Here is a 20,592-nt window from a genome sequence, read left to right as displayed (position 1 = left end):
CCACTAAATTTAATAAGCTGCTGGAACCTGTGATTGCGCTGATGAATTTTTTCTTTATCCCACTCAAATCTCACATCTGAGAATAATAAAACATAACCGAGGTAAAAATAAAATAGGAGGTGGCTGCTGGGTCAATAAGTCTAATATTAACAATAGGGAACAGTGTCTCTCCCACACACACACACACACACACACACACTTCAGGATGTTGCTTCCATGAGATAGACTACTGCAAATGGGACTGGGCTAGCTTGTTATTTGGCTATATAATGTCATCTAAAACAATCATAACCAATTGAACAATCTTATTTCCATTTAGGAAACAGTGAGACTACTGTAAGTGCATTTAAAAGCTTAATTCGCTTTCATCTGACTGACAGGCTTCAGTTACACATAGTGAAGCCTCTGTGAAATGCCATGAAAGAGATGGTCACAAATGAGCCCAGACTGTTAAGAACATACAGCAGGCTACTGTTACATTATCAGACAGCTTGTTCTTAAAAGATAAAGGGTTTATGGGAACACTCAGTCCTTCCACACGCAAAGGAACAATTAGCTGAAGGTCTAGCCATCCATGGGTGGTTCTGGATGGATAGAGAGTCCGAGTCATGGTAGTCCAGCTCCCACTCAACATGTGTACATTCTTTCCTGAGTGGCTGGGCAAGAGTGTGTGTGTGTGTGTGTGTGTGTGTGTGTTGATCCCTCTTGTTTTACCACCTCCATCACAATTAACTTTGAAACAATAAGAGAAACCCTAAAAAAAAAAGATTCAGGAAGCATCTAAATGTGCATTTTTGTGCTCACACACATGCAGGTAAAACACATTCATTATTCATGCATGTTACTAGGGAAGGGGATAGAGACCCTTGTTGAAAAATGCTACAGTAGCCCTATCGAAAAATGCTACTAACTATGTGTTCCCTTTTCCAATCCCATAAATTTATAACTCCGTATTATGTCATCTTCTGTTTTTTCATTATATTATAACATCATTTCAGGAGTAGCGTATTCTGATACACTAATATCCCCTATCAAATAATGATCCCACTAGTGTTGTAGTACTCGAGACCGGTCTTAAGACCATTTTTTGATGGTCTTGGTCTCATCTCAGACTTGGTCTCATCTCAGACTTGGTCTCATCTCAGTCTTGTCTCGGTCATTGAGGACTTGGGATTTTATTTCAAGACCAGTCAAGACCATAACTTTGGGAATATCAATAAATTGCTTTTGCATTGTCTGATTTGTTAACATCCTAACTTTGATTGGAAGTAAAACTTATTGCTTCAAATGCAACCAATAACCATAATTAAACATGTGTTGTTCCCATTAACAACCGTCACCCCTCCCCGCAACGCTTACGTTCATTTCCGCTCTTACTGTTTGTATGTGGGTGTTTTAATGGGAAAGTGGATCTTTCAGATCACTGAGAAGTACCTATGATCTCGTTCCACATTTTATTGCGTGCCATGCAATGCAGGGAACTGGTCTTGGTCCTCTCTGTCATATAGCCTCGGCTGCTCTCTGTCAGCTCCTGGCTCTGGCGTTGGTGGAAATGGTGAAGTTAAGTTAGCTCCAAACTACTCGCGTTGCCGACAGCTGCGCTCGTTACTGTAAGTACGTGCAATAAAACCTTGGCGAGTAAAAGGACAATACTTTATCAGTACACCTGTGTGTATGGTAAACATATATAAAGGGTTCATTGAAACTGCTGTCCTCAGTCTTTTGTCCTGTATGTCATCTACAAGCACAGCTAACGCTAGCTTGGCATTAGCCAAATGTTACAAACAGTCTAAATAGAAAGCTGTCTGGAGCATAGACTGGTCTATAGTCTTAAAATCTGGCACGGATCATTAAGCTGTCTCAATATCAATAAAAATTAACGATCCTCATCCCTACATGTTACTATGCCTGCATTAACTATATTATTAAGTTAAGCTTAGTAACTTAAACACACACAAAAACCCTGTTTACATCCACGTGAAAAACCATCAAGGTGACGTAAAACACTCACACACATCCAAGCCGAGTCATTCACACAAACACTCGTCCGTACACATGCCCTCGCGCATTTAACAAGCCAGAACATCATGAGCCATTGTCTGGGTGATGAAAACACAGGAAGTGCTGCATATCATGACACTCTGGCTGCATCTGAAAAGTCTAAAAGTCTCCTTTCCTAACCACCTTTCATTGACCTCGATGGAAAACGTCATGAGGTCAAGGAAAGATGTGAAGGAGAATCCGTAAGGACTTAGGAAAAGAGGACGGCGTGTCTAAGAATCCGACTGCTCTATTCTAAGCGACGTAATTATGCGACGGCGGATTTTACTGCCGTGACCTGCCGTGATGAAACTACAATGTTCCTAAGATTGACTACAAAAAGCGCATCTTGGACACTGCGCCCCATGTTGTTGTAATGCAGGCCATCAAAAAGGTGGAATATATTACTTAATAACCAAGATAGCAGATAAGGCAGATAAGGTAGCCTACCAGTCGCAAAATAATAGACAGGGTTGTCACATTGAGAATGCTTGCTCGAGAATATATGCGCTGTGCAGGGCTCTGTCATCAAATACGATTTTACCCATTTTAAATAGTAACAAAATCAATCAAAAATCAGCGTTGATAATGTGGCAGGCTGCCACAAATAAATCAGTATGTGGGAAACGCCTACTGTAGAGGTTATCCAGCTTGATCTTTGCCTTTATTAAGGCGAGGGTGTCGGCATCTGTGACTGAAGTAAAATTTATTTGCTGAAGGCTGCAGTACATAACGTGAGGCTACACGCTGCAACATTATCCTCACTTTGATCACGTTACTAGTGAGACTAGCAACAGCTCGCATGGGTCTCAGTTATTGTTGACAGCTTAAGATATATGCATATTAGCAAGTTATAGCATAAGAGAGAAAAGGCTTAATAGCCAATGGTAACTTACACGGTAATCAACCTCCTTTATCCGTCATGGTTGGTGATATTTTTTTTTTATTGTAGAAAACACTTAATGGATTATTTCAACAACCCGAAACATTAAACAGTCTTGAAACAGTATTAGAATACAAAAAAGCCAAAAGAAAACAAACCAAGAGAAAGAAGGTAATTGTGAGTCTTATTAAAGTGTCATAATGTGCGTCTGTATTGCAAGGATCTTGCTAAATGTGGTTGATGGATTTTATTGTTCGAGTTTTAGAACGTGCGCCTCTTTAAATGTTACCGCCGCAAGGAATTGTGGGACGGCATTCTCTCCTTTCCTTTCGTAAAGGATGGTCAGGTGTACCCTATGCTAAAGGAGATATGAAAGGAAGCATTGAGGCACCTTTCCTTAGCTTTTATACACAGCTCTTATTCATGGCTGCCACTGAAATACTTCTGGTTCACTTCACTCAGTTAGGAACATTCCTAAGCAAAAAATACTTTTCGAAATGCAGCCTCCGTCTCTTGTGTCTATGGAGTTGGCGTTTGTTATTTTTATTGACGCAGATGTCCCCTGCAGGCTCTGTATTTTGCAGGTAAAAGAGCAACTATTCACACACACACACACACACACACACACACACACACACACACACACACACACACACACACACACACACACACACACACGTTTGCCAAGCAAGAGTTGATAATCATACAAGAACTATTATCAAAGAAATTCTTGCCTTTACTCTTCAGATAAAATAAAGGATCAGTAATTAGCACTGTATAATGATTCATTAATGACCAAATGCAGTGATAAGAGTTTAGTGGTATGTCCCAGCTGACATCATTAATTCTAACCTTTAAGGTGACTGGCGCAGGTTGACCTTATTACCATTCAGACCAGTCCTCATATTCACAGCAGCAACACACCGAGGACTGTCTTCAGAAGCATGCCGGCCCAGTTTCATGGCTCACGTTGACATGGCTGTGGATTCGATGATGCTTTTCCCTACGCTCTTTCAAGTTTTCTTCTCTGCCTAAGAGGGATCTCCTCCCCCCCCCACCCCCAGCTGCCCACATAAACAGAGAGGACTGAGGGGATTTCCTGATGTGTGCAAGAGTGTGCTCATGTCTGTGTGTGTGTGTGTGTGTGTGTGTGTGTGAGAGTCTGCATGCGCGCATGGGCGTGTGTGTGACACACTTTGCCTTTGCTCTGCAAATGTCCTAGCTAAGTGTCCTGATTAAGTTAGTCAGAGGAAACGTGGGCCAAAAGACAGAAAGATATACACGGGGTCATATTACATACATGCACACAGAGCAAGATGGATATTTTGTGACACTAATGTTATTGGTAAATAGTTAATTATATTGCTATTGGAAAGACAGGCAATAAATTTGCTTGTTGCTCCGTTTTAAAAATAATCTGTTTTTTTTAGCTTTTCAATGATTCATTTATATTTTTCTTAGCTCAGTTATCTGTTGGTGGTTCATTATGGCGTTTCAGAGTTTTGTCTTTTGTACAGCACCCTTTAAGTGTGTTTGACATCCTTACTTATGCAAAATCAGTCTCAACTTTGCAATACTATTTTTGCACATTTTCTACTGATTTCAATCATACATGCGCACCATAAAAAATAAATAAATAAATAAATAAAAATATATACCAGTGAAGAAAATGATTAATTCACAGTGATTAATGGTCTATGTAAAAACACATTCACTCACTGAGATCACACGCACAGACAATTTTTTTTGCTGGTTAAGACTCTCTGTGGTCGTTATGCAGCCAAGCTGTCGCCATGCCGAAAGCTTCTTAATGAGCCTGATCAATGTGCCCTGCCTACAGCTAGAGCTCTGACTACAACAGTGACGTATGTAGTTAAAAAGGAGACGCCTCTGCTACGTTATGTGTGTGTGCACGTTAATGACTGGGGGATGGTCATTAGTGGTGAAGGATGACAATAGGACAGAGCAAATGACCTATGTCAGTATCAACAAGGTTAGGTTGCAACATAGGCTGAGCATCCATACGCTTATCAGGAAATCTCATGATGCTGTATCATTAATCTGGCATTTACAGGTTAAGGGGCATTCAGATCTGTTATTTATTTATCACACATTTTAGAAACCTCGTAAGTACAAAAAAAAAATAAAATAAAAAAATGCATCTTTTTACCTCATCAAACCTGTCAAAGGAGGTGCCTTCCTGCATGAACTCAGGCAGGTGCTTCTGCCAGTTGAACTCGTAGGACTTAGTCATGGCTGCTCACAAACCTGAGACACAAACAGAGGAGAGGAAGACAGATACAGAGAGAAAGAGGCAGACAAATAGAGAAAGAATTAATAAAAAGAAATCTGTTAACAACCAGGTGTAAAGGTTCATGGATGTTTCAAGGACAGAATGCATGTTGCTTCTTTCCTGTAGTCACAAATACATGCTGAATTCACTGAGCGTAGCTACTGTACTGTATCTGGCGCATCCAAAAATATCTTCTCCTAGGAAGTAGAATAACTGAGTAAAACCATTTACCACTAGACAAGTTTTGAGATGCATGATTTTGAGTTAAACACATAAGTAGAACTTGAATGTTTGGGAGAGAAGTTGATCACGCTTACATATCCCAACCACTGACCTGAAAACACCCCAGAATAGGAATTTGATGCCCCTTTGAATGTTAAATTGCTAATAATAAACAATTGATCTTGTTTTCACTTAGGAGAATGAATACTAATAAAAAGGGCACAGCATTGCAAAAGTTGATTGTGGGCTTTGAATTAGATCCACTGTATTAATGTTTGGGTGACAGACCAGGGAAGACAGTAAAAACATTCTGCAGTTGCACAGAGCCAAACTTTAAATCCCTATTCAGTCAGAGAAAGACCCAACAAGTGATACCTGCATCCACAGCAACGTAATTACCTCATGTACAAGGTACAAAAAAGCACAACTAAATCAATGTGTGTCTTCTTCTGACAAAGAGTTAACCAAAGGAAATGTAGGAATAGCTATTATGTTAGTTGCACTTCAACAAATAGTAAGTAAAACAAAAAAAGAGCTTTCCAGATAGATGATGAACAGAGCAAAAAGGAATGCATTTAAAAATGTAGGCAATTTATAATTTATAATCATTATGAATATATTTTACACATGTACTGATTTTACATTTGTGTTCCATCCATCCATCAACCGCTTATCCTGCGTGCAGGGTCGCGGGGGGCTGGAGCCAATCCCAGCTGACATCGGGCGAAAGGCGGGGTACAAAGGTCGCCAGTCCATCGCAGGGCCACACATAAACAAACAACCACTCATGCTCACACCTAAGGACAATTTAGGGTCACCAATTAACCTAGGCCGCATGTCTTTGGATGGTGGGAGGAAGCCGGAGCACCCGGAGAGAACCCACGCGGACATGGGGAGAACATGCAAACTCCACACAGAAAGGCCGGGGCAACCAGGGTTTGAACCCACGACCTTCTTGCTGTGAGGCAACAGTGGCACTGCACCACTGTGCCGCCCCATTTGTGTTCCTCCGGTCTTATAAAGTATTATAATAAATTTCCCAAATGTCAAATATAACAAAAATGGCATATTATGCTCAGTCAATTGAATCATTCATGCTTACACTCATCTCACACAGAGGATTTAACTGAAGTAATTTCTTGCCTTGGTTTACCTGATCACAAAATCTGGCTTTAGCTGTTGGTGCACACACTTTTATCCCCATATATTCCTTGGAATTACAAAATTCAATACAATCAACAAGGTTTCTTCCCCAGACATACTGTATCCCATATTTCAACTCCAAAAATCTGTAGTACACATGTCTGAAATCGACTTTTGTTTTGTCTAATTGAATATTTCCAGACCTAAAACATAAATCTCTCCAGAAACAGAGATGTCAGCTTTGATATTAGGTAGTGATTTTAAACAAAGTCATGAAGTGACAAGATAAAAGGCTAGCCCTGTACACAATGGCATTAATGGAAATTTCCTAAAGTAGAAACAATCAATCACTGTAGTCATAAAATTTGATATGGTTTGGCTCACAATCACTCGATTATGCAGTTACTGGCAGCCCAACAGCAGACGTTTTAACAAATAACTGGCATCTCAGCACAACCCTCCTCCACAACTCTCTAAACACATACCATATTCAGCCTGACAGTATTTCAGCACAATGTTTTAACCACCAAGACAGGCACTGCTGGGTACTTGAAATGCAATTCAGTTTAGATATATTTTATGCTTGAATGAATACAAACCCAAGGAACCCCAACTTCCCAAACACAGAGCCTTGCAATTCTAGGACTATTTTAAAATGTTTCAAAATGTTTTTCTTGGCTTCGCTCATGACTAGCAAAATTCTGTCACTATGACATGCAGTAAGACATCTACTACATAGTTTCATTGGGAGCACTGTGAAAGACGAAGTGATGCCAGAATCTGCACTAGTAGCCTCACTATGCCAGAATGCAATGGAGCTGCAATATACAGTATTAGTAGTTAAGTATGAGTAGGCAAGGCAGGTTGAGGGAACATGGGTGCACCATATCATCACAGGATAACCCCTGGTTGGGACTCAGGGCTGGACTGGTAATCTGGCATACCGGGTGGGCCAACGCAACATATGATCGAGATCTCTCTCTCTCTCTCTCTCTCTCTCTCTCTCTCTCAAACGGACCAACGATCGGCCCATAAAGCACGGGTCGCGGCTCATTGGGTAATTTTCTATACGGACGCTGTCTTACTAGCCCCCACCACCTCTGCTCTCAGTTTCTTGCGTTGCGGGACAAAAAAAAATTTCTTCAGACGGAGGCCGCCAAATGCGCAAAAATAACCGATATTTTTGCTACCGGGGCTGCAGTAGCTTCAACATCAGCTGCAGTAGGCTACCGTGCGTAGAGCAGGCACAGGCACTTGAAGGAGTAAAGGAGAGCTGTAGCCACTGCCAGGCAGAGGAGGAGGCCTCCGTTAGCAAAACAGAGGGACAAAGTGACAGGGCCGAGTGAGAGAGAAAGCAAGAGGAGAGTGGAGGTGAAGCGGTAAGCATGTAGCTCAACCTGGGAGGCATTCAAACTGGGGAAGCTGGGGACATGTAGGCACAACTTTTTGAAAGCATTTGTTAAAAATGTTCTGAAAAATAGCTTGCACCAAGAAATGTTAATTAACAAATAAAAATGCTATAAGAAAGGTTTATTTGTACTTAAGAAAACCTGCAATGCAATGTAATGTCTGCCACCTGAATTTTGTGCTTCCCTTTATAAAAATAAAGACATTTCCACCATAAATTGGTGCAGAAAATGGCCCCACAATGCAGGAGATTAAGTGTTTAATGCTAAAAATCTTCTGCGGGAGGACCCCTAGACCCCCTATCGAATATTTCTTATGTAAATATTTTTTCTAAATACTATGTCCATTACAATATATTCTTGTCTTGTAGTCATGGACACCAATCTTGTGCAATGTCACATCTCAGTGTTTCATCACATCCTTAATCTGACCCCCTAAATGGAACGATTGTGTATTGGTGACGGGTGTCCGACTGATTTTGGTGGGCCAGCTTCGGGCAAAAATGCCAGGGCCGATTTTTTGTCCCAGTCCAGCCCTGGTGGGACCGAACGATATAGGTTGAGCATATCAGACAGTTCAAGAGTATCCGAGGGTGGAATTTTCCATTAAGTCTACATTTTATCCAACAAAGCTTAAAGTCAAGGGCAACTGGACTTTAACCTTCGTTGGATAACTATGACCTGGATGAGAATCTTCATAGACATTAAGTCTACATTTATCTTGCACTTCAAACCGTCTGGATGTGCACTGTGCTACTCTTCAAACACAAAGAGCAAGTCAGGCTGGATTCATGTGACACACCTGCACGTGTAGCATCACGTAAGATATCCAGCTCAGGCAGGAGGGGGTCCTGACAGAAAACTGTAATATTGTTGATGACACCACCCAAATATAGGCTCTTCTTACGTCAGCCTCAACTGTGTCAGGCAAAACTGAGGGAGAAGCGCACTTGATAACGTGACATACTATGTATAGTCTGAGAGCTCAGCCGGTACTTAGAGGTGTGATTCGATTTGGATTGGGAGTTGTTTCAGCCCATAGGCCTAAGATTCCTTCATAATGATAATTACAGACATTGCTAATATACAGAAAATTACATGTAATCAAAACAATCATATGCTTTTCAACTGGCATGGCTGTAATTTAGTCTCTAAAAGGTGTACTGTTACTTATATTAACGTCTTTATCACAAGTTTTAGTGGTGAAAATGTCCGCGTGCGTGCGTGCGTGCGTGCGTGCGTGCGTGCGTGCGTGCGTGCGTGCGTGTGTGTGTGTGTTTGTCAGGAAGTGTGTGGAAGCACCGTGCTGTTAATCAGCCAGTGTGGATAGTGAAGTCTCACATTTCATGCAGAAACCGCACATTTTCCTCCTCGGGATAAGCAGAGGGAAACTGGATGTTGATGGGTGAGACAACAGAGAGGAAGACAGAGAAAGGGTGATACATAACAGGAAAGAAATAGGGATAAACAGTGTTAGAGAAAGGTGGGAGGAGAGAAAGAGATAAAGGCAAAGGAGACAGATACGGAGAGGCAAGATAAAATAAAAGCATGAACTAAAAGTTAGATATGAAGCCATCCAGGTAGAAAAAAAGAGAGACAGAAGGATGGAATAGAGAAATGAGGAGAGTGACATGAGAAGCATAGAGATGAAACAGAACATCGGTGGGCAGGGAGAAACGGATGAGTGAAACAGCTGTGTGTGACAGAGTCTGGCTGGAGAGGCTGGGGGATTGGGTCGTGAGTACAGTGCGGGTTGGGGGGGGAGCTCTGTTTTTGATGTGGGCAACACAGATCAGAGACAACATCAACAGAGGCTACAGAAAACTACTACCTAGGAGTCCACCCCCGGCATGACAAATGCAGATAAAGGGAGGCTTTTGAGATGTCTGTAGGCTGTCATTATGAAAATACAGAGTGATACAGAAAGGCCACACAAATATAAAGCAGCTAATAAGCGCTAATCTCACCCCCATGTGCAGGTTCATTAAAAGACACAATTACTCTTAATAGAGCCAACAGAAAATGAGAACACATAATACTACTACACCTTTTATTTTCTCAGCTCATTTCGGGTTCTGACCCCAAAGTGAAGTCTGCTACTGTATACACCACAGCACCACAGGAGATACCTAGAGATGGATGAAAAAGGAGCCAACTTGATCAAACCCAGCCCTCAGCCATCTGTTGTGTCCTACCAGGGGACCATGCCACAGACACACACATCCTGTCAGGGGAATGAAAACACAGATGCACACTTCCTGTGGAGATTAAGAACTAAGGCCAGGCAGGGAGCCAGTAACACAACCCACAGAGAGAAGGCTGGTGTAAATAGGCTGCACCCTGTCTAGATTATTTAATAAGACTAAACCAAATCTGATAGAAATGTTATATATTAATAAATCGGATTCAAAATGATTCAGATAGGACAAATCGCATATCTAATTTGGACTAATTGGGTTGTGCTGTCCTGTCTGATGTTAGCCTAGATCTTGCCACTCTCAACAGTATGCATTAGATAACATTTTCCTCAGCGGGATGAAATCTGTCCAATAGCAGCGCGGCACGCTGAGGTTCTGTAAGGCCATGCCAGCGCCCACATCGGGCCTCTGAGCTCCTGGACGTGTGAGTGTGCACGTGAGGAACCGAGGGAAGCTAAAGGAAGCGAGTGAGGTCCGAGCCCCCTGTCCAACCCCTGACAATGAGATAATTACGATAGATAGGAGCCCCGTGGGGCACATTGTTCCCAGCCTCCTCATCTAAAATGGCAGCTAGGGTAACACCCAGCGGTCCCACACCTCATAAACTAAATTTAGGCTCCAGCTACATCAGTCAGCCAGTGGTGGAAGGGTTGACTGGGGACACACTCAAACGGACACAAGTGAACAACACAGACAGCGAGGATATTCTGACATGGCCAGCACAATAACCAAAGCTCTCCTTTAATGCATAATCCACAACAGGTATTAAGTAAAGGGCTCCAACATTAATAAATAACATTTTAACTAACCAAGTGAAACCACAGGAAACTGAGGGAGAAAACAGCCCTTTATAGTCAGGCCTTCATCACCTGATGTTCTTGGTGTTATCATGCATCATGCAATCATTTAAAATTCTATCCCCATCTAACCCATCTGAGCCAATGTTTTGGATAATACTGCTAAAGAATATTCAGGTTCACAGGAGTTTTTTTTTTTATTTTTATTTTAAATAAACCAGTTGAGTTGAGATCCTGAGAAATCTGAATTAAGATTTATGTGCTACCAACATGATCATTAACTTACTTTATTACCATATAATAAATCAAGACCATTTCATGAACAATGTTACTGATTGTTCTCTTGCCTTGAATTTGGCCTTGACTAGGAAGTCAGCTAGATTGTTCCGGTATATATGTGCAGTACAGTAAATTCTTATATATTCAGAGTCACTATTAGGCAAAGGGTTTCACTGATCCCAGATTCATAAAAGCCAGGACAGGATTGGCCAATCTAACAGCTGATTAAAAAAAAAAAAGACTACTTCACAGCAAACAGCATCAATGCCTTAAAAAAAAGTATTCATATTACAGTGAAACATGCTTCTCCTTTTGTAACCTCAGAAGCAGTAAAAATACTGTTCAGTGTCAGACCTTATCTACAACAGCTGGTCATAGTTAGAGCATAAGATAAATGTTACTTATATGATGATCTTCATCATGCAACTTGACAGTAATTGCCCAGGTGCTCTGTGTTTGACCATGTATGGCCTGACTAACACAGTCCTAAAGTTACAGTCTCAGTGTTGGATCCAGGCTGGACCAAGAATTATTTGCTTTACTTTAGTACATACACTGTATGTCTAAACACACACTGTCTTTATCTTTCAGGACTAGAACTGTATAACCTGGCAGATTAGAAACTATTTTACAGTGTAGCACTGAACACAACTTTAGAGTTGTGTTTTTTCCACTTTTGAAAGTCTAGAAAAACGAGATGCATATTTCTAAAACCTTGAAGAAAAAAACCAACAACATTGATTTCTATTATCTCCTTGGACTAAGTGTTTAATGTCCTTTCTATGGCTTTGGTTTACCAAATGCTGAGCCAGTGAAGCCAGGTGAACAGTATTCTCCATTTGCTTGCTAACTTGTGTTCTCTTCTTTGGTATAACCGAAATTTTGCAGTAAAATTCATGATTTGACACACAAAAAACAGTTAGTGTAATGTTGGGAAACTGTGCCTATGGAAGGAGCCCTTTCACAGAAAGATTAAAGATTAAAGTCCAATTAAGCATTCTGATTATCCATAACGTCCAAGTGGCTTTTTTGAACAGTGAAACCTAAATGTGACAAATAATAACATGATAATTTCAGTGTGCTGGTCAAGATGTTGTTCTGATCTCTATACCGAATTATTTTGCTCTTCCGAATCTGATAAGCAGCCTACACACTTCAACACAGAAACGCAGCAATGCTGTTACATTGTACTATTACTCTATACCAACTCAATAACAACAATAACAAGAGCAACAAAATGTGTGTGTGTGCAAGTCAAACATACTGTAACACTAATGTCTGCCGTGATAGTATCATGATCTTTATTTGTCCCCTTGCTTGGCCCGTCTCACTGCTGCATCCGGGTCTCTAATCTAAACTGTACATATGAAAAAGTGTCATCATGTTTGTCTAGGATATTAGCTAAGAGTGCAGATGTAAAAGCACACAACACGCCACTCCCACTATTCTACGTAAAGAAGGCTGCAAACAATAACAACATGAGTCTAGATAGAAGTGCTTTTGTTAGTGAAGTATACAGAGATGCAACTGAAAATACTAGAAGCATTTAGCTTTTTCATTACACACTTCATCCCTATGCATGCCTGCTGGAAGGCCCCTACATTGTTTCTTAATGTGCTTCTCCTTCAACAATACCATCAATCTTCCTCTCTCACTATTAGGGTCAGAGCAGCCCTTGAGGCTGAAGCCATCTCAGGACACACACACATCTACCAATTCACCTACACTGACTCTTTGCTACCAAAAACAAAACCACTGCCCAACAGAACTGTCAAAAAGCCAAAGATGTGAACCTTTGCGTGTTTGTTTAGTAGCGCCAACAATCACCTTATAATATAGTACAAAACAGCAGTCTGTCATCTTCTCTAAAGAATGTTGAAAAGGCATGACTTAAACCAATGCTCCAAATCCAGTAACATAATACGACACACATTATCACTAGCTTGGAAATTCTGCTGCTAGATTTTGTGATAAGTTGTTAATCATGATTGCATGTTTTTAATAAACCAGTCATAGCAAATGATTAACTGCACCACAATTTGAAATGGTAAATGCTAAATGTATCCTTTGTTTTATTTGATTAAAATTTGCACTGGCAAATATTGAGTATGTAGCGTATTATTATTCACATTCTATTGTCATATTTTTTTCAATGCAGCATATTCCTCCGGAGATCATATTCAGCTCCTGACAGATAACACTGATCATTTTCCTCGCATCACTTCTCTGTGCCAGCCTTGACAGTTGACATAAACAGGTTGTTTACTTCAATGCACAGAGCAAAACACCACCACTGCAAGGGTTCAAGGTCAAATCCCACTGGGGCCACTTATTCTAACAATGCTTCCGTGGCACTTATTGCATATGTATGTACAATATGTTTTATACAAGTGGCATTACAAATCTGCTGGCAAAGGCTCGTTAAAGTTGAATATACTGTCTAATGTGTTAAGCCACCTTTTGATTTTTCAGTACAACAATCCACATAATATCTCCCTGGTAGGCTTACGTTAAAAGTATATTGTATATTATAATTTTTAAAACGTTTCATTTTGCTGGTTGCATATAGTTTAATTAACTCAAGTTATTAATTATGTGGCATTTAAGTTCAGATGTGATAATAATTCTATTGCTACCAAAGCTGTGAGTGAACCAATAGTTTAGGCTGTATAAGATATTTCTGATTGCTTCAACAGACAATTTCCAAAATAATTCTCTTTAGATCTGAATGAATATTTCTTCTAAAATATCACTTGCTTCATGACTCATTACTATGAAGTTGAAATAAGACACTTACATTAATAATTCCGCTGCATCACATAATATTGCAATTAAAATTGCATCTTCTGAATTAAAAATTAAACAGCACTTTGGCAGACAATTTGAAAAGAAAGCTATGCTCCCTACTCCCGTTGTTATTGCAAGAGGAGAAAAGAGGGAGACAGTGCGAGGTTTGGAGAGAGCATAATAAGATTAAGAAGACAGAGAATCATTAATTGTTCAATGTATGTCCAGTCTACAGGTATACGGACACAAATGTCTGTCTGGCTATTTTACGGCAGCCTGGTGTATATGGTGCACATTATTTAATAAAGTTAACCACAAATCCACTTGACAGTGCCAGTTTCCACCAAGATATGATAACACTCTGCCTTGCACTGCCTCATCTGCATGGACGTCCATCTCATTACATTACACATGACACATAAATACCAAATACAAAGCTCATTAAAAGTAGGAAAAACACCAACATATCATATAGCTACTGTGGACCTGCAGGGTTCCTGTACTGAGCTTGATAGGGATGAGAGCAAAGGGGAGGAAATGAAGAGAAACCCAGAAGCCAGAGGGAGCCAACTCCCGTAGACAGCACACTACAATAGTGACACCTAAGTAGCCATGATGTACTGTACTAATTTGACACAGTAACATCCGACCTCTACAACAGCCCTTCTAAATTTTAGCGAAAATATGCCAGAAAGGTCATAGCACATAGTTTGTAGTGTTGTTGTATTCGACTGACTTACATTGGAAGGTATTCTTGTTGTTGTGAAACCCAGTTGCTCATCTGCACATAAGATGGGGACAAAAGAAGTGAAATACCTTATAATATACTGGAATTAAAGAAAATAATGCCAGAAATTTTAGTCTCAAATATAGTATTTTGTTGCATCAACACCCTTCTGATATGGTTTAAATAAAAATGTAATAAAAGCTTCACAACAGTAGTAGTTGTCGCAGGGCTTCTGGATTGCATTATATTGAACATGTGTTCATGATATTGTGGCATGTTACACTAAGAGTAAAAGCAAGAAGAAAACCCACACACCTCAAGTCAACTGGTTATTTAAACAGTCTATGTTATGACCTCCAGCAAAACAACCACCAATCAGGATACACAAGAAAAAAAAAATGACACACATGCAAAAACTCCTGGAAGCAAGCTTCAACATGCTGCCCTTCTGCCGGAAAATTGATTCAAGATCGTAGACAGACTACGACATTGTGGTGGTGGCAGGTTTGTTCAATTGCATTACTATGAATTAGATTAAACTAAGCCCTATCAGACAGAATCCAGTTAGCAGAGGGGTTCACATTTGCAAATGCTTCACTGCATACATCAGTCACACACCGCTTGTGTCGTGAGACAGAGCAATAACATAACAATGCTATTGTTTACACTGCATAAAGGCAGTCTTTAATTCAGTGAGAGCCCTTAGCATGGAATACAGTGTTTTTATAACACCCAGAAGACCTCTGTTCTCTGAGCAAACAGCACATATGGCAGTGAAATCAATGTTATTATTGCCTGCATCTGTTTTTACTTTTCATTTAGTCATTAAACAGCAAGGCGGTATATGAGTGGACGGTGATCGCTAAGTAAACATGTACTTACCTTAACAAGGATGAAGATCCTGTGTGCGACCTACATAAGATCTCTGATTACTCAACTGAAGCCTAAGGTAGCATGCCAACTTGTAGGCTACATGTTACTGAAAACCTGCCATGCAGGGAAGAATTTCTCACTCAAAGACAGAGTGAGACAGCTGGTATACTTAGGAAAGAGTGCGTAGAGGAGGGAGTGGAAAAGCTGAATGGTGAGACCAACAACTAATCACTACAGAAATTCTCTGAAATTCCCCGAAATTCCCCTTTCATTCATTTCAATTGATCAACATTTGTGCTCCACTCTGCTCACTGACTGTTGGTGTCAACTGAGGTTTCTGTGGCCCCTCCAGCAGTGTGTGACGTTGTGTGTGTGTGTGTTGTTTACATGCGTGTGGTGGCATATGCCTACCGGTATGTTTGTGTGTATGTGTCTATATTTGTGCATGCTGCAAGTGTTCACCTACAGGTTAGAGAAGCAGCAACAAATTTTCTTGCTTCAACAACTGGGTAAAGTAGGGCCCAGTGGACCCCCTTATTACAGGCTCCTTACACACTTGAACAGAAACAGTGGATTGCACTCAAATCTATTACTGATGGCTGTTATTTGTAAATTAACCCAGGGGAGACTTCTTCACAATGAAGAGGTCTTCTGCCTGAGGTTTGTTTTTGTCCCCATGACTTGTCATGAAGACAAGAACAAGCCACTCATGTTTCCTTCAAAAAACAACTACAGAAATGCCCTTGAGCAAGGCACATTACTTGAGGTAAACCATTGCTCCAGTGAAGCTGGTAATTGGTTAACAGTAGATTTTGTCGGTGTATTTCGCAGCTCCCAGGTGCAAATGTGTCAAACAGAGAAAACAACAAGTGAACACTGTGGTAAATCACATACAGTCTACACCCTTACACAATGGATTATAGGAAAAGCAAGGATTAAGGACTGTTCATTGTCCACAAAAGTAAAAATGGATTTCAGCTCTGTACTACTACTACTACTACTACAAAATGTGCAAAACTGATTATGGAAGTAAAACCCAATGTGTTTCATATTTTCATAGGTCACTTTCTCAAGAAAGCAAAGCCTGAAAAAGCTTGACTCTCTTGCCTTTAGGAAATTATTTTGAAACTTTACACTTCACTCTTAAAGGCTGACCAATCTATGAGCAAATGTCTGATCACACATGCTCCCTCTGTGCAGAATTGTTCGAACAGTTAGAATAAGAAAAGAAAAGTTCAGTTGGCTGATATGTGTTTCTTGGGTTGTATGTACAAAAATATGTAATCACTATTTATTTCTGTGGGATTGTGGATGAGGATGTGTTTTAAGGGAAGAATGTCTTTTTCCAAGCCAAATGACCCTCTTCTACCCTCTTCTTTGCCTTTTATAGTTGAGGATCACCCCTTCTCACTCACGCTCCTCGGTCCCGGGTTATATAATTAACCTAGGCCTGGATGGAAACTGGCTCTTCAGACACACACACTGAGTACATTGCCCAGCTGTAGACGGACATAACATATGTGCACGTATGAGCACTTACTACATGTGCACAAATATCATATATAACATGTGCAGTGATGTCAATAAGAATAAGACTTGCCCCACATTCAAATACAGCAGTAAGATCTCCCTCACTTCCAAACACAAGACCTTTGTCAGGTCAGTTTCCAGGGTTCAGTCAACAGCAGATGAAGATGTAAATTAGTTCATAAAAAACACACAACCATAATGGGACACACATAGCCACATACTCAAAGAGTTCTATATATAGTCATCCACATCCACCATCTGCCAAATTGAGTTACACAAAGAATTTAACACAAGGCCTAATGGACGCTGCATCCACCTAATAAATTATGGCCAAAAGCCTCTGCCAAATGGTAGATATTAGTGTTTGTGTGTGTCAGAGAGCTGTTGTGAAAGGAACGAGGGGAAGCAGAGGGAAAAAGGTGAGAGAGGGCTAAGGGCTGTCCCCAGGTTATCAGCCATCTTAAATCAGGAAGTATTTAGAGCACTGCACATTTGACTGTGTGTGTTTGTGTTTATGTGTCTGTTTAAAAAGGGAATTAGTCAGGGAGTTCCCTGAATGTAACAAGTTAGAGGGGCCAGGCTGACGCATTAGCACACTTAACCCAGCCCTGCAACTGGGACACAGCTCTCTGATCGAAACCTACCCTGCCATCTGTTAACAGATAACGTATCTGTATCACAGCTACTTTATTTAAGTGTAACGGATGCACAAGTTATTTAAAGTTAATTGGGACAGACACATTCCAAGACAGTGAATCAAACTGCAATCAGCAATGCAGAGAATAATTTTACAATACTTGGGGAATCCCCGTTACAGTGATATTTTAGGTAGTTTGTTTGCAAAAACTGAGTCTAAAATATAACTAAAAATCTTTGCACAGGGATGAATATGTGTAACTGAAGCCACAAAATGGAATATGGAAAAGACCATTTTTCATGAGGTGATGGTGAGGAGATGGTATCCGTGTCTGGTTAATAATAGAAACATCACACCGGAACCCTGGTATTAGAGAGGCTTAAAAGTCTATGCAGTTGGAATCTCAATCGCTTCTGAAGTAGATTCAACTTTCTTTTGTTTCACTTCTATTATGATCAAAGCTCCTGCTCAGGAAGTAACATTGAAATTGTTTGCGTGAACACAAGCATTAGGTTCATATTTGCAGAAACCTGCAACGGTTGAGATGTTCTGCTATTTTATACAGAGTAGTTTATATTGGCACTGCATAATTTTCCTGCTGTGTTAGCCCCTAACAGAACCAGTTAATACTCAAGAAGCACTTTTGACTACTTGACATCCATGTTATAATATTCCTGCAGGCATGTGAGGACATAGCCAGAATGTAACTTACGGCTTAGTCTAATCTTGGCATAAATGGATTGATGTTTCATTGGAGGTGATGAAGGTAGGTGCAGGGCAACCTGTAAAAGCCTGTTAATTTGGGGATGGAAGTTAGGTAACTGGCCTTTGCAGAGGGATGCCTGCAGAGTGAAAATACCAAATTATCCCAAAATGACTATGTTACATCACAGACTGCTGCACTGGGCTGTGCGGCACTGTGATTTGTGTGTGACGGTCTCATTTAGACCAGATTAGGAGGTCAAAGGTTTGGTTTGCCCAGCTACACATACCCTGCCAAGGGCTCTTCGGGGCCAGGTTTGCCCAAACATGGTCAAAAACACTAAGAACACACACACACATTATTATAGTTGATCTATGTGAAGAGTTTGAGAAGCCTCTGAATTTTGAAATAGATTCAGTTTTCCTCAGATAAACTCAATCAATTTGGACTTCACCATCTGCACTGACTACTGCAAAAATGGCACCATAGGTACCTGAAACAGTGCCTAAAGGGGTTTAAAATGGTCCAAATGAACAGATACTCAATAAAACAAACTCCATTTTGGAGAAGTATTGTCATATCTGAAATGCTAGCTACTGTAAAGACGCAGCCCTCCACCCATTCCTCCCACCCACACGGTGGAATGAGGAATAACCCAGCAAGAGACAAAGAGAAAATTTGTAATAAATAGAAGCTTGAGAGTTTCAGACAAGGATATCTGGGCAGAAGGAAGACAGGGGAGGGAAGTAAGGGTTGCTCAAAAATATGGGATTTCTCCCATTGCCCAAATAAGTACCTATTAAAAGAGAATTTCTGTGCCCCGCTGAGCTGCCGATAAGGCAGCCAGGAGAAAGGAGCTGTGGAAATAGAACATGTCCATATAGAGAGGGAAACTGTGGAGAGAGGGAGCAGGAAGGGGGCAGGGGTTAAATGCTTCCCCAGACTGTGCACTTTCCACTGGTGTAAACCCAGTGAATAGAGTCCCCGAGTCCCTGCTGACTGACACAGCCTGAGGGGCTACTGTGAGCGTGATTGAGCATAGTCAGGTGAAAAATTGCCCAAGAAATTACATGGGGTGTGAATGTCACGATTTGATTCTGATTCAGAGGGCTACGATGCGATCAAAGTAATTTTTGATTTATATACATGATTTATTTTTTCCTCATTGTGGTTCATCTTCCTACTATTAAAACAGTATTTGTAACAATCCATAATTAAAATAAACAGAAAGAATTTATTTCCATTTTCTTTTAGTTTTACAACTTGCATTAGAGGTATAAATGCATTTATACATTTACAATACATTTTTTTAAACTTAACATTCAACATTGTTACTTTAAGAGTTAAGGTACTCAAGTACTGGCATAATGACAATAAGATTTTTTTCTTTTAAATGGTAATGCTCCATCAAAAGACTGACCTGTTGATAATTCCTGAACTGCAGCTTGTGCTCATTTATACAGGGCACAACAGACAGACTAAACTGCACACTGTACTCTATACACTCTACAACACTCTATGGCATATTAATTAGGCATGGTCCGAATCTGCAGTGGGAGGCTGCCTGAACGCTGTGGGGGAAATTAGCCTTCCACTCTGTTTTTGTCTCTTTCCACTAATTGGCACATTCAGCTGATGCCATCGTAAATGGAATGTTTGTTACTTGATTTTGCACGGGGGATCTGCAATCTCAGGTTTATTAGTAGCTATCCTGTGGGCTCCACCTGTTTACATAATGACAGCTCAACAGTGGTCGTGGTGGCAGTGGGTTTGGGTAGGGTGGGGTGCGATTATAGACTTTTCTGCATCGAGACACAATCTTTCAAGAGAGAATCGTGACGCATCCAAGAATCAATTTTACCTCCACTCAAATAATAATATTCAAATACAGCTTCTAAAATCAGTTCCTCGTTCATGTGCCATGTTTACCAGTGTTTGAAAACACCAATGAGACTGGCTTTATAATTTCACTCAGCATTAGTCTTCAGTCATCGTCCAGGCAGTGAGTTTCTGACTAGTAGACTGACAGAGAGAAGACAGAAAGGGGAAAACCTGCCTTGACAAACACCTCACA

General features: G+C 40.5%; 1 protein-coding gene across 5 annotated transcripts in view; it reads right to left on the bottom strand.

The window, feature by feature from the left end:
• Positions 1-20,592, bottom strand: part of LOC123977750 (1-phosphatidylinositol 4,5-bisphosphate phosphodiesterase beta-4-like) — a 72,319-nt gene that overhangs the window by 26,695 nt on the left and 25,032 nt on the right. For 4 of the 5 annotated variants that reach the window (XM_046060687.1, XM_046060688.1, XM_046060684.1 and 1 more), the window contains one exon: positions 5,094-5,191. In XM_046060687.1, coding sequence (XP_045916643.1) covers positions 5,094-5,177 — 84 coding nt within the window. In that variant the 5' untranslated portion in view covers positions 5,178-5,191. Of the gene's footprint in view, positions 1-5,093; positions 5,192-10,034; positions 10,117-20,592 lie in introns of all 5 variants that reach the window. The other variant, XM_046060685.1, reaches the window with a different exon arrangement.

The sequence above is a fragment of the Micropterus dolomieu genome, linkage group LG10, assembly GCF_021292245.1.
Source record: "Micropterus dolomieu isolate WLL.071019.BEF.003 ecotype Adirondacks linkage group LG10, ASM2129224v1, whole genome shotgun sequence".
NCBI classification, from domain to species: domain Eukaryota; kingdom Metazoa; phylum Chordata; class Actinopteri; order Centrarchiformes; family Centrarchidae; genus Micropterus; species Micropterus dolomieu.
This window is presented reverse-complemented; position numbering and strand designations above follow the sequence as displayed.